The 13,820-nt window shown below is 65.0% G+C and overlaps 1 protein-coding gene across 2 annotated transcripts; it reads right to left on the bottom strand.

Moving 5' to 3' along the window:
- Positions 1–8,729: 8,729 nt before the first annotated feature.
- HRH3 (histamine receptor H3) lies at positions 8,730–13,684 on the bottom strand. Of its 2 annotated transcripts, XM_045444041.1 has the most exons (4): positions 13,103–13,684; positions 11,865–12,031; positions 9,826–10,742; positions 8,730–9,178 (listed from the first exon to the last, which is right to left on the bottom strand). In XM_045444041.1, exons 1-4 carry the CDS (start codon positions 13,350–13,352, stop codon positions 9,151–9,153), a joined length of 1,362 nt encoding a protein of 453 aa, XP_045299997.1. In that variant the 5' UTR covers positions 13,353–13,684; the 3' UTR covers positions 8,730–9,150. The 2 variants fall into 2 exon arrangements, with proteins under 2 accessions (XP_045299997.1, XP_045299998.1); XM_045444042.1 differs by having other exon boundaries at positions 8,730–10,742.
- Positions 13,685–13,820: the final 136 nt, after the last annotated feature.

Below are 13,820 nucleotides of genomic sequence, written 5' to 3'. Positions count from 1 at the left end.
AATAAGGTCACATCCTGAGGTTCTGCTGTATATGAACGGGGGAGCGGCCAGTCAAGCCAGGATAGCCCCCTTTTTACCTCGACATCATGTGTGTTTTGCAGGGTGTCAGTCCCCTCCTCTCTCCAGCCAGCAGCATGGGTGGTGTGGCCCCTGCACATCCCAGATCCTCCCTCCCGGCTCCGGGCCACCTGCTCCCTTGGAGCAAAGGCCCCTCCTCCCCTGGCCTGGCCGCTCGCGCTGCCCCTCCCCCGCGCCAGCTGTTTCTGGGCCACACGAAGTGCTCCCTGTGGTCCGTGGGCCCTTCCCCAGGTACCCCGTGAAATTGGGGAGGCCTCCCCACGGGGCCCACCGCGGGCCTTGTCAGCCTGTCTCGGCTCCTGCGGCCACCTGGCTTGTGCCGCGACTCCTGCCCCCGCGGGGTTCGCTGACAACGGGCACCTGTGACGTGCACTGTGCCACGACGGTGCCCTTGAGGACCACGTATGTGTGTCGGGGCGTACCACGGAAGGCCGCGGAAGGCCAGCGACACGCGGGAGCGAACCGGACACCGCACCCCACCCCCGAGGCCACACGTGGGGTTGCGTTTCAACGGTACTCCTGAGGACCTGCCCAGATGGGTGGTGGATGTGTGGTGCTCAGGGCTCTGGGGGCATCACGAGGGGCCCCCATGACAGCTGTCCTGTGTCTTGACTGTGGTGACACGATCTGCACAGGTGGTAAAATCTCCTAGAACTTCGTGTTTCTCGGGTTGCACAGCTCAGTTTGGGAAGGTGAGGGGGTAGAGCTGGACGGCAGTGACAGGTGCACAGCGTGACCGTGCCTGGTGTCACTTAAGGTCAAAGGGGAGATTCTGTGTATTTGACTGCGATGAGAGCGTTAACTAGGCACCCGCCCCACGCTCGCACGCGAGTGCAGGTGGCCCTCGTGCTGTGGTCCCGCTGGGCGGTCCTGTACGCGGCTCCCACGGGGAAACTGGGTGAGGAGCGTGGGGTCCGCGTTGTCTCTCACGGTTGCGTGTGAATCCACGACAGCCTCCAAAGAGAAAGAAAAGCAGAAAAGACACCGGAGAAGCCGCTGCTCTGGGATGAACTCCGTGGAGACGGGGAGATCGGGCCTGCGTCGTCCCCTCTGTCACCAAGCCTGGCGTTCCTGATAAATGTTAAAAGCAGACACGTAAGGTTGAAAGGACACAAAGCAACCCCTGGGCATCAGGCTTCTGCAGGGAATATCCTTCCTGAGTCCAGGGCACCGTGGGGGTCAATGGGTGTGGGCAGAAATTCCTCGAGACCCGCCGGGCACGGTCTGCTCCTCACGGCCTGCACTGGGGCTCTGATGTCAGCATCGCTCCAGGCTTCTGAAAGGCCAGATGGGGCAGGGGGACCCCCAGGCCACCTGGTCCAGAGTGCACAGTGCCACACAGGCTAAGGGGAGTCGCAGTACCTAGTGATTCCACAGTCCACAGGTCTCTAAACTTCCGGGGCACAGCCAGGGCTGCCTGGGGGCCATGGGGGCCACAGATGGGGCACTGAGGGGTAGTGTCCGTCCTGTGATCATTTGGTTCCTTAAAGAAAAAGTCTTTGCAAAAAATTGATGGGTACCAATGGCTCCATATTTCCCCCAGAGCCGGGAAATCACTCCGATTGCTGCCTTGGCCATGGTCCATTACTACACCCGTATGCTATGCCTGTTACATTCAGCACTGGGAGTTGTGCTAACCCCGCCTCCAGCCTGGTCTCCCTCATCTGTACAGTGGGGATGGTAAGGCCGGGGGAGCAGGGTCACCCCTGGCCTGGCCTGGGCGTCTTATGCTTGTTCACGTCGGCCCCACCCGGGATACTCCAGGGAGCACACCCAGGGGTCCAGGCCTCGGGCCGACACCCCTCCAGCGCCCCCACCCAACCACCCTGTCCTTTCCACACAGCTGGGTGGCTTCTTAGAGCTGGGCCCTCCCCTGGACCCCCTCCCCCACAGAGTCATGTCCCTGAGAAGGGACAGGGAGGGTTGCCGGATGTGTTGATTTGCATTTCAGATCCACAACAAAGAGCTCTGCACACTTACGCTAAAGCATTAGCTGTTGCAAATCTGAAATCCGGATAGCATGGGCTCCTGCCTTTTATCTGCCTGCCTCAAGTGAGGAGGTGTGGGAAGGGGGGTCGGGGAAACACAAAGCTCAGTGCCTGGAGGGAGGGCTGGAGGGGAGCGGGGGCACCCCCTGGCCTAGGGCACCGCCTTCTGCCAACCCCTTAGAGGGAAGCCCCTGGCAGGCGGAGGGAGGCTACAGGCTTGCAGCCAGGGCCAGAGGCAGGTGCAAACCCCCCGCCCCCATGTGATTCCCCACCCACCCCGCCCCGGGCCTCTGCCCTGCCCACGCTGCCCCAGGCCTGCCTCGCTCACACTCTACTGTCGCACTGTCCTCCAGGGAGGCCCCCTTCAGCCCCAGGGACAGGCCTTCAGCTGACAAAGTCCAGGGGAGGCCCCCAGGTTGGGAGGGTAGAGTCAGCAAATTCCCCCAGCAGCCCGGACCCCCACCCCAAAAGCACGTGTTCTAAGTCACTTCTGCACTCCACCTGTGTTAGGACAGCCCTAACCGACCACTTCTAACCAGCTTCCCCCTGGTGTACTCGGGGTGGCCCCAGCAGAAGCCACCCCCTCCCAGAGATAGTGGACGCCTTCCCAAGTGACTCAGAGGAGCCAGCCTGGGCCTGCCCCCGTGCCAGCTGGCTCACGGGGACCACTGAGGAATGTCTGGGATCCACAGATGACCAAAGGGGGCATCTCAAAGGGCCCAGTTCTGATCCCAGGAAATATCCTTGTGGCCCCAGTAGAGTCCCGTAGCCTGGTGACCCCACAGAACCACTGCACCACCAGAGGGGCTTTGTCCAAGGGCTCTGACCTCCCAGCTGGATAGATCTGGAACCTTTGACCAAATCAGTGTGCAGCATAAGGCCCAGCAGGTAGCAGGGCCTCGAGAAGGTTCACTGATACCATCCCTGCATCCACTCATGGTATGTCCCTGTCTGAAATCCCTGCATTAGAATGTGACTCACTTGGACTTAAAGAATGCCCTCTGTTCAAGTGGAAATCTCCATCTTTCCCTGAGTAGTCCATCACACTTTAGCATGAATTAATAGATTGGTGGGCCTAGGAGCAGGACCGAGCAGAACGTCAGCTGACAAAGAAAGCTTGTGGGCCCTGGGGGCACCAGGGGGAGCTTGCCCACCTGCCCAGCCCCCTGGCTTCCCTGGAGCACGGGGTTCTGCCAAGCTGGGGAGCCAGCCGAGGCTGGGGCCTGGGAAGGAGGGCAAAAGGCAGGCTCTTCCCCATGCACTGAGTTGCCCCAACTCCTACACCGCAGCTAGGAACCAGGGTTTGCTGGACTCTTTAAAGATCATCAGCATTTAAAGTAGAAGCATTTAAAGATCATGAAATTTGTCATGTTTGAATTTGGAAACTGGTGTGACTTTGGTGTGTCACAGATGCGTTTGCAGCCCAGCACAGTTCGTCACCTCCCCTCCTTACGCCCAAAAGCATCTCCTCTCTCCCTTCTCTTTTTCTTTTGAAGGAGACAGTAGTCCCTCCTAACCCGCCGTCGGGCTCCCCACGGGAAGCAGAGGACTTGACTCCCCTTGACTCGAGGTCGGAAGGTCAGGTGCAACCTGGCTCTGCATCACGTGCCGCGTCCTTCACGTGACGTCCATCCCCTGGCGCGGGCATCTCGTCCCGTCACCTGGGCACGAGGAGGGTGAGCCCAGGACAAGAAGGTGCCCCGGAGAGAGACCACAGTCACACGACGTGTGTCACAGCACATTGTCACAACCGTTCTGTTTCACCGTTATTGTTAATCTCCCGCTGCGCCCGGTTAGGGTTTATAAACCGTGCTCGACCAAGGGCGGGGTGTGTGTCGAGGAAAACACTAGGTACGTGTAGGGCTGGGTGCCCCCACGCCTTCGGGCTTCCGTGGGGGTCTTGAAGCGGGGTCCCCACAGGTAAGGGGGGGCTCTTGTATTTTGGGGACCTTCTGAGCAGATTTCACAGCAAGCTGCCTGTTTCCCTGGGGGTGGGGGGGGACAGGATGCCCTGGTCAGGTCCCTGCATGGCACCCTGTGGACAGGACAGATGTCACAGGCATGTGGCCTCAGCCTCCTGACTTTTCTACCCCCAGAGTCTAATGCGTTAAAAGATTGCTTTCTGGAGCGCCTGCCTGGGTGGCTCGGGTGGTCGGTTGAGCATCAGACTCTTGATTTCAGCTCGGGTCATGATCCCAGGGTCGTGACATTGAGCCCCAAGTCAGGGCTTAGGATTCTCACTCTCTGTCTGCCCTTCTTTCCACTTGTGCACGCTCTCTCTCTCTCTCTCTCCCCAAAAATAAAAAAAAAGAAAAGATTGCTCTCCTACCCATGACCATTACAAACAGCTAATTATTATTTTACTAAATAACTGATTCACTTCCCCATTTTTTCTTAATCAAAGACACAGACCTCCCATGGGCAGGAAGGCTCTGTTGCCCCCCGAGACAGAGGGATGCCCGCCTAGGCCAAGTTTTGCTGGATGGGACATTTTCAGCACCTCACACTGCAAAACCCCATCTTGTGTCAGCTGTAGGAAGAAAAGGGTATTTGGTGACTCATGAAACAGAAAGATCCAGACGCTAGCTTTAGGCAGGGCTGGATCCAGGCCCTCGGACAATGGCACCAGGAAGCTGCCTCTTCCCAGGGTTTGACAGGCCTTCCTCTGCCTTGGCCGCAGAGCTGTGCTCCCGCCAGGGGGCAGCCTCGGTGAGGGCGGCGCCGGGGGCCACCAGCTGCAGGGCAGCGCGGGCTTCCCAGAGTCCCAGCCAAGGTCCCAGCGCTGCTGCTCTCCGGCTGGGCCCGGGGTGTGCGCTACCCCAACCTGTCACGGGAATTCTGACCAGCCACGCCTGGGACCCGCCCCGGTCCTGAAGCCTGTGGGTGGGGCCGGTCCCCGGGACTCGCTGGAGTGAAGGGGGAGTGGTTCCCCAAAGAAGGGGCAGGGGGCCAGACGCCTGTGTGCATTTCCAAGGGGCTCCAGGTGCCCGGGCTGTCAGGCCCGGGACCAGCCGGAGAAGGTGGCCCCTAGGGGCTGGGTTGCTGGGAAAGTGGTCACAGGAGGAACGGGCACCAATTCAGCCACTCATTAGCTGTGGGACCTTGAGCAGGTCATTATTCAACCTCTGTGCCTCAGTGTCCTCACCTGTCGAACGGAACAGAAGCACCTCATCTGTCTACGACCAGATGAGTGTAGATGGGAAGCAGGTTCACGATGGGGCCTGGGGCTCCGTGAGTGTTAGACACCGGGAGCTGTTCCTGCCCGGAGAACATTCCCGGGGCCAGGTTCCACAGCCATGCTTCCTCACCCCTTCCCTGGTCCTGACCTGCTGGACCCGAGTCCCTGCCTTCTTCCTGTGGGTGGGGCTTGACCCTGAGCCCTGACCCCGACCCCTCCCGCAGGATCCCCAGCTCCCGGATGGCCCCCGCCAGTGTGGGTCACCGTCACCGGATGTGCCCTGAGGACTGGGGGGCCGGGCCCGGTCCCCCAAGTAGCAGGCACAAGGTGTCCTTTGCTACCTGCAGCCCCTGTGAGGACGCTGTTAGATCTGCAGGGGCCGAGGCTGGAAGGTGGCACGGCCCAGACCACCTGCCCGTCCAGCCACGCCCAGATCCCATGCTCATTTCCACAGAAAGGAAGGAAAGCAGGGGCAGAGGTGAGCCCTCTAGGCGCCAGTGCAGAGGGGACTCCTGGAGCCCCTCCAGCCAGCCTGCCTGCTGCCAGGCGGGAGGCACAGATCAGCACAGAGCTACCCGCTGGGTACAGGGCAGACAGCATGGACGATGGGGCCATTTCTGTAATGATGGGCGGGCAGAGCCAGCGCCCCTTGGCCCCTGGGGGCCCAGGAGAGAGCCTCAGGGATCCCTGCCCCTGCATCACCCTGCCGAGCCAGGACCACATTCTGTGGAGGAAGAAACTGAGGCCCAGGAGCCCCTGCCTGGCCCCTGAGACTTACTGGGACAGGAAGGAGAAAGGGCTAGATGTTCCCTTAGGATACCTGGCTTCAGTCGCAGCCTCCCCACAGACCCGCTGGGCAGGCGGGGCAGTCCCCTCTCCCAGGCCTCAGTTTCCTCTCCAAACACACTCCCTGCCTGACCTGGGCATTGGATATTGGGGCTTCCCACTCCATAGCCCACCCTGCCTCTTCCCCCTTCTCTCCTCTACTTGCTGGCTCAGGAGGGGTGACTTTCCCCGGCTCCTTGTGCACAACACAACAGAGCACAAACAGCCGATACTCAACACGTGCTTGTGTTGAGATCAACAGCGCTGAGCTCCGGTTCCAAGGCTCCCCGGAGCCCCCTCCTGGACAACACGGGGGCCCCTGGTGCTCAGGGGAGCACAGGGGAGACCCCAGTGGAATGGGAGGGTGGAGTCCTGGCCCCCGATGTGTACTGGGTTTGTGATGTGGGGTGAGTCTCCCAGAACCCAGAGCCCTGGCTCCCACATCTGCAGAGTGGAGAATGTGAGCACCCCTCGTGGGCTGGCTGTGAGGACAGAGGGGCTCCAGCAAGTGTCGCTGGAAAAGGTTCTTTGCACCCACAAGCCCAGCCGTGGGTGTGAGGATGGGTGGGGGCGGAGGACAGACGGCCACGTGGCTCCCCCAAACGGCAGGGCTCCAGAGCCGGAGGGGCCCCAGCTGTCCCTGCCGTGGCCCCGGCTCCCCAGAGGAAACACTGGGTAACTTGCCCTTTTGTAGAAAGGTGGGGGGTGCCCGCATGGCACCCTGAAAACATAGGGTCCACACCAGCCTGGGAGGGACGGTGCCTGGAACCTGTTCCCAGGGGCACCCCTTTGCCTGCACGCCCTTCTTTCGGGCCCCAGGCTTGGTCCCTGCGGCGTCTTGGAGCGCCCCGCCACCGGGGTCAGTCAATGTCGTGAGCGCGTGAACCGCCACCCTTCACACAGGCTCCCAGCCCCTGGCTAGTGAGCTGGCGGCCCCTCCTCTCCAGCCCCTGCCCTGTTGATGTCCCCTGCAGTCCTCAGTCCCCGTGGAAATGGCCATTAGTTGGTTGTCCGCCTCCCAGCCGACCAGCACCCCTTACGGTGCCTGGCACACAGTAGGCACTCAATAAACAACAGCTGCTGGCGTGGGCGAGCCCCTGCAGAGGCTGCCGCTCCCGCCCCGGGCCCGCCGGCTTTGTGTCCCCTCCCGGTGCGCCTGCTTCCAAGGAGAAAGGCCCCCTTGGCGTGTTTGTTTGCTGCAGGACTCAGGCCCAATAAAGTCGGTGTCTTTCTTCTCTCCTCCTCCAGCCTCACGCAGGAGCTCGGGGAGCAGCAGTTTCCAGAGATTGAAGACAAAATTGCCTGAAAGCCTGTGCTTTTATCCTCCAATTTGTAGCCATTTAGCAGGGCTGGGCGGAGGGGCAGCGAGGGCTCTGGCTGTGCTGCTGGCACGGAGGCGCCCGCCGCTGCAGAGGACAGGTTCTTTGTCTTTCCCCGGACAGCTCTGGGCTGCAGGGACAGACCCCCGCCGTGGGGGGTTGGCAGGCAGGTCCCGCGGGGCCAGCAGGGAGGCCACTTGGCTGGCAGTGCACGGGGGGCCCCCAGAGCACGAGGGCTTCCCCGTCTCTGCCACCACTCCCCCTGCAGCCCCCGCTCCGACCTCTGCTCGAGACAGCGCCCAGCCCCCAGGCTCGGCCCTCCCTCTGGCACCAAGGAGGGGGGAAAAAAGAACATCCTGCCTGGGCCGGAGGGGGTCTCTGGAGAGTGTGGAGGAAAGGGGCGCCAGCTCAGGGCTCTGGGAAAGTTTTCTGGGGCATTTGGGAAATGAGGGTGCAGGTTTAGCTGCGGGGTGAGAGGTGTCTGGGGGAGGAAGGCTTTGAAATGTTGCTATGAAAAACCTCGCTCTGCAGTGGAGAGAATCAGAGCTTGCTGACCGGTGCCGAGGGCCCGGTGGCATGTGGCCGTAAGAGACAGGCTGTGTCTGCGGTAGGGAAGGAAGGAAGGGGTCAGAAGTGCTGTGCAAGTAGAACCCACGTGGTGGGGAGAGAGCACGAGGTCAGGGGAGGGAGCGCTCTAGTGGCTGGAAAGGAAGGCAGGCTTCCTGGAGGAGGTGGCTTCCGACCGCCCAAATTTGTATCTCCCCTAAGCTGTGCTGGCCTCGCCCCCTTTCCCAGTGGACTCTGAGCCCCTGGGGCGGGAACAAGGTCTGCCCCCTCCGTGGAGCATGCAGGGACTGATTGTTCATTGGACGCAGGCTCACCCAGCACCACCCTCTTCTCCCCGTCCCCATCTGCCACCCTCAGTCCCGCCTCCACGCCTTTGCCCGGGACCCCTCTTCTATCCAAGGCGGCTCCCCTCCTCAGGCCCATCCCTTCCCCTCCACCCCTGGAGTTCAGCTGGTCCCCTGGCAGCTCCCCAGGTAGAAGATCCTGTGACACAGGAGAACTCCGGTCCTGGGTGGTGGGCAGGTGGCACAGGGGGCGGGGCTGTGGGTCATATTCTTGAGGCAGGAGTGAGGCCCTCCTCGCTCCATGCCGCCTTCCTGAACAGGGGTGCGTGGCTCGGGGCACGGTGTTTCTGATCGGGATCAGACCTGTAGGACAGGCCAGACCAGCCCTATCTCCCCCCTGCCCCTCATCCCCTGCTGAGTGGCCTTGTGTCTCCCTGGGGTCCCGACCAAAGTACGGGAGCTCAGCCCACCCCCAGGAAGGCCTCAGGAATCAGCACCAATAAAAAAATACACTTTACTGTGGACCTCGAAGTCTGCAGGGCAGCGGGCAGGCGGGGAGCGGGGCATGCACAGCGCCGACGGGGTGCACGGGACGTGGCCGACGGCCCCGGTGTCCTGGGGCTGCCCCTGCGAGCCCCGGGGGCCCCCTCCCACCCCTCGGCCGGAGCGGATGAAGCAAGAGAGGCGGCCTTCCCGACGAGCAGGCGTCCGGGGCCCCGGCCGCGCCCGGAGCCGCCAGGCAGGGCCCAGCACCCCGAGCCCGGGGGCGGGGTGGGCAGAAGCAGCTGGCGCAGCTCAGCCGGAAGCAGCAGCGCGAGGAAGGAGGGCGTGGGAGCCCACACCTGCCAATCCAGCCCCGAGCTCCTCAGCAATTTTGTCTCTCTTGATTAAACAGCCAAGGAACATGGAGTTCACGGACGTGTTTTCTTCTTCGTCTTCCTGAAACACCCAGAATGGAAGGGCAGAGGACGGCCGCGGGTTCCTGGGGGGCACTTGGCACTTTGGGGGCGTAGGGACTTGGAGGGGGCCGGGGCCTGGGCTCAAGCAGGGGACAGACAGCAGCAGAGCCCATGGCCCTGGCTTGTGGGGAGGGCGGGGGGGGGGGGGGAGGGCGTGTGCAGGTGTGCGCAGGTGTGTGCACGTGCAGCGGCAGACTGCTCACGAGGCCCGGAGCGCACGCCGATCACTCGCTTTGGGAAGGACACCAAGCAGCACTTGTGCAAAAGGGTGGACGCCACCGGCCACCGGACCGTCCGTGGGGCGCGGGCGGCGCGGCTGGGATTGTTCCTCCCGGGGCGAAGCTAGGGTTTGAGCGGCGGGGTGGGCGACCAGGCTCCGGTTCAGGCAGCAGGGGCCGCTCTGGCCGGCCCAGCGAGCTGCCCCCGCGGCAGGCGGACGGTCTGAGAGATTCTGCCGTGGCATTCAGGGCGGGCTGGAGACGAGGCGTGGCTCACGCCCGGGGGCGGCCAGGTCGGGGGCGGTGTGGCCGGCTGCCCAGGAAACCGGAGCCTGGCGGGGGCGGCGGGGGGAGGGCCCCCCTCCCCCCACCCTCCGGCACCCCGGGTGCCCGCCAAGGGCCGGCTCACTTCCAGCAGTGCTCCAGGGAGCTGTGCGGCTGGATCTTGAGCTTCTGGGGGCAGAGCAGCTTGGTGAAGGCTCGGCGGAAACTGTAGTGGCACAGCGGGTACAGGACGGGGTTGACGGCCGAGTTGGCCCACAGCAGCCAGAAGGACGTCTCGTACCAGTAGTCAGGGACGCAGTGGCCGTGGCAGGCGGCCCGGATGATCATCAAGAGTGTGTACGGGGCCCAGCAGAGCCCGAAGATGCTCACGATGACGGCCAGCGACTTGGCCACCTTCTTGTCCCGAGACAGCCGGAAGCGCTGGGTGATGCTCTGGGACGCCATCTTCACGCGCTTCTCCAGCGACGCGGAGGACGCCGAGGGCTTGGAGCCCCGCTTGAGCGAGCGAGGCCGCTCGGTGCCCCGCGAGGAGCTGCCGGAGCTGGAGGTGGGCGAGGCCGCGGCGCCCCCACCGCTGCCGCCCCCGAGGGCCGCCTCCCCCGCCTCGGCGCCCGGGGCCGCCTCGCCCACCCCGACCCCGTACCTGTGCAGCGGCACGGCCTCCCCGCGCCCCTTCTGCCAGCAGCCCCAGCAGCCGGGCGCGGCGGGCGGCGGGGAGGGCTGGGCCTCGGGCGGGGGCTCGGGGTCACGCGCCCCGTCCAGCCGGACGCGGGTGCGCCTCTGGATGTTCAGGTAGATGCTGAGGTTGAAGAAGGTGACGCTGAGGAAGGGCGTGAAGAACTCGAGTGTGGAGGCCGTGATGAGGAAGTACCAGTTGTAGAAGAACTCGGCGTAGCAGTGGCCCTCCGGGATGGAGCTGCCGCCGGACAGGTACTCCCAGCTCAGGATGGCCGGCCCGTACAGGAGGAAGGCCAGCACCCACACCATCACCATCTTCTGCACCGCCCGCCGCGTGTCGCCCTGCTGGGCCCGGTAGGAGACCTGCCCGGGACACGCTGGGTCAGGACGGAAGGGGCCCGGGCAGCGGCAACAGGGGACTGGGAGCTCCCCCAACACCCTGCGCCCCCCCCCCTGCCCCCGCCACCGCCGCAGCCTCTGGGCCTCTGCGCGTGGCCTCCCTCCCCTCCCCCGCTCCCCACGTGCGTCTGGCCGGCTGAGGCCCCAGCACACTCTCCCGCGGTCATGCAACCTCCCTCAGATCGGCCCCAAACGCTAACTTCATGCCGGGCTGCTTGTGTGCTACCCCTGCTGGCCGTGGGCACCCGGGGGGTGGGGGAGGTCCTGGCACCCTCCCCTGCCCACGGAGCGCCCCCCGTGCCGGGCTCCGTGCCCGGCACCTGCTGGCTGTCTCGTGCAATCTTCACGGTGGAAGTTGTCCTCCCTTCCCTGGTGGCTCAGGGAGAGAGGCGGAGACCACAGGTGGATTGGCTCAAGGGGACCCTGAGCCCCTGCTCTGCACTGTCTCCTGGCCTCTCCAGGCGGGGACACGTGGGGCCCCCAGCAGAGGGCGCTCAGAGTGACTGGCAGAGTCATCTCAAAGAAGAGGGCCAACCGGGACTCCGGCTGCTGCCCCCGTGCCCGCCTGGCCCTGATGCAGGAAGCCCAGGCCGCCCAGCGTCCCTGGCTCACGGTGACTACTCACACCAGGAAAAGCTTGTGGAGCCAGAAGCTGATGACTGACTTCCGGAGGCACACTCGTGCACACATGCACGCACGCTTGTGTGCACACACACACACACACACACACACGAGCGCACGGTGGGGAGGGTAGCACTGACGACCTCTGGCCCAGATCCTCCCTCAGCCCTCCAGACTTTGGACCTGCTCCAGGGCGGAGGCTGAACTGCCCCCGTTCCTTCAGGAACACCCGATGCCGGGTCCACACGTGCCTCCTGCCTGTCCCGGGACCCGTCCTACTGGCAGCAAATGGCTACCGAGTGGGCGGCTGGCCATAGAGTACCCAGTATGTCCGGGGTGAGGCCAGCAGAGACCAAGCCCACCCGGTACTGCCCACAACTTGGAAGTGGCCATCCTCTGCTGTGGCCACTTCCTGACCACCCCCCTCCCAGGAGCGAACACGGGGCACCGGCTTCCCAGACTCACAGCGCGGGTGACTGACAGGAAGCGGTCATAGCTGATGAGCACGATGTTGAAAACGGACGAGGTGCAGAGTAGGTAGTCCACCACCAGCCACAGCTTGCAGAGACCACGGCTAAAGGGCCAGCGGCCAGTCAGCACATAGGGCACATAGAGTGGGATGCAGAAGGCCCCTGTGGGAGAGTAGGGCCACGGTGGGCCAAGGCTGGACAGGGGCCTGGGGTCAAACCCACCACAGTGGAGAGACAGGCAGGACCTGGGGGTGGCGCAACGGCCGCTTTCCTGGGACCCGCAACCCTGACCTTGCCCTTGCCTCCGCCCTGTCTCTTAGGCACACCCTCTACCCTGCAACTGGCCTTCAGCCCCTGCCTAGCTTCCAGTCCCACTGGCGTCCCCTGGACTTGGAGGTAGGAGGGAAGATCCAGGGGTGGGGACCTCCGGGCACGATGAGACCCCCCCCCCCAAGCCTTGATTCGGTATGTCCACATTTCTGTGCAGTCCTCCCAGTCCCCAAAGGGAGGCAGGAAAATTTCCTCCTTCCTCTTCCACCTGCTGGACCCCAGCCCCTAACCCAGCCTTTGGACAGCCCTTCCTCCTCAGCTCAGAAAGAGAGAACGCCTTTCTCCCGACCCAGAGGGCATTTGGCTGCCACCACGCCAGCCGCTCTCAAGGCCCAGGGTCTGGCAGACGCACTTAGCAGCCCCAACAGGTGTCTGGCGCTCGGGCCCCCTCCGCGCGCCCCGCCCCCAAGCCGGCAGCAGTGCACGGACACGTGAGAGCGCGCTCCTCCGAGCATCTTCCCCACCCCCACCCCGCTTCCCCCACGCCCCCCTCCCCCAACACGGCTCTAAAAACTCCCTTCCGTGTCCCCTCCCCCAAACCTCTCCCAGCGCCCTCCGCACGTCCTGAGTCCGCCAGCAGCCTTTGTTTGGCTACGGCGCAGGAGCCAGCGGTGCACTCGCGGCCGCTGCGCCTTGCGCCTGGCCAAGCGCCCGCCCGCCCGCCGGGGCCCCTTCCCGAGGAACATCCCCCCCCACCCCCCAGCCCCGGTCCCGGGTGGGGGAGGCAAGGAACTTCGCCCGCTCCCCCCGCCCCCCCCGGGTCCCGGACGCCCCCTCCCCAAACAGGGCTCCCTGGCGGGGCCGTGTGCCCGAACAGAAAGGCGCCCTAGGTCCACGCTCCAATCCCTGCTGGCCGGGCCAGGCTGGACACTCCTGGGCTCGGGCGGGGGCTGGGGGCTTTACCCACGAGGAAGTCGGAGATGGCGAGGTTGAGCAGAAAGAAGTTGTTCTGGGTGCGGAGGCTCGAGTCGGCCACGAAGGCGAGCATGACCAGCGCGTTGCCGAGCACCGTGGCCACGATAAGCAGCGCCATGAGCGCGGCCAGCACCGCGGTCCAGGCGGCGGAGAAGCCGCGCGCCCCGCCCGCAGCCGCCGCCTCGCCCGCCAGCGCCCCCGACGCGTTCAGCGGCCCGTCGGGCGGCGTGCGCTCCATGACCCGCCGGCTCAGGCGGCGCCGGGGCGCGGGGCAGGGCGCGGACCGCCGGCCGGGCGGCCGGGAGGGGCCCCGGCCCGGGAGCCTGGTGTCTGCGGGCTCTCGGCCCGGCCGGCTTCCCCGGGGGGTGCCCGGCGCATGGTCCGCGGGCGCCGAGACCCGGGACGGGGCCGGGGCTGGCGGCGCCGAGGGGGCTCGGGCCGGAATCCGAGCCGAACGGGGCCAGCGGCACGACCGCTGCAGCCCGGGCGGACCCGGAGCGGAGCGGGAGCCCGAGCCGCCGCCAGAGCGCCGGTGCGCCCCGAGTGCAGCGCGCAGCCGAGTGCGCCCCGCGCGCAGCCCGCCGCCCCCCGCGCCCCGCGCAGCGCCCCCGCCATTGGCTGCCGCCCGCGCCCCGCCCCCGCCCCGCCCCCGCCCCGCCCGGCGCCGGCAGCACCACGGACAGCGCCGCGTGCCCGCCGGGCCGCC

Source organism: Leopardus geoffroyi, chromosome A3 (assembly GCF_018350155.1).
Source record: "Leopardus geoffroyi isolate Oge1 chromosome A3, O.geoffroyi_Oge1_pat1.0, whole genome shotgun sequence".
NCBI classification, from domain to species: domain Eukaryota; kingdom Metazoa; phylum Chordata; class Mammalia; order Carnivora; family Felidae; genus Leopardus; species Leopardus geoffroyi.
The sequence above is the reverse complement of the archived record's forward strand: the minus strand, read 5'-3'. Positions and strand labels throughout refer to the sequence as shown.

What these genes read in the sequence shown, in the direction of transcription:
- HRH3 (XM_045444041.1), bottom strand. Translation starts at nt 13,352, where the DNA reads ATGGAGCGCACGCCGCCCGACGGGCCGCTGAACGCGTCGGGGGCGCTG. An exon ending in CATCTCCGACTTCCTCGTGG is followed by an intron (nt 12,032 to 13,102) that starts GTAAAGCCCCCA and finishes ACTCTCCCACAG; the next exon opens with GGGCCTTCTGCATCCCACTC. An exon ending in TCCCTGGAGCACTGCTGGAA is followed by an intron (nt 9,179 to 9,825) that starts GTGAGCCGGCCC and finishes TGGGTGTTTCAG; the next exon opens with GAAGACGAAGAAGAAAACAC.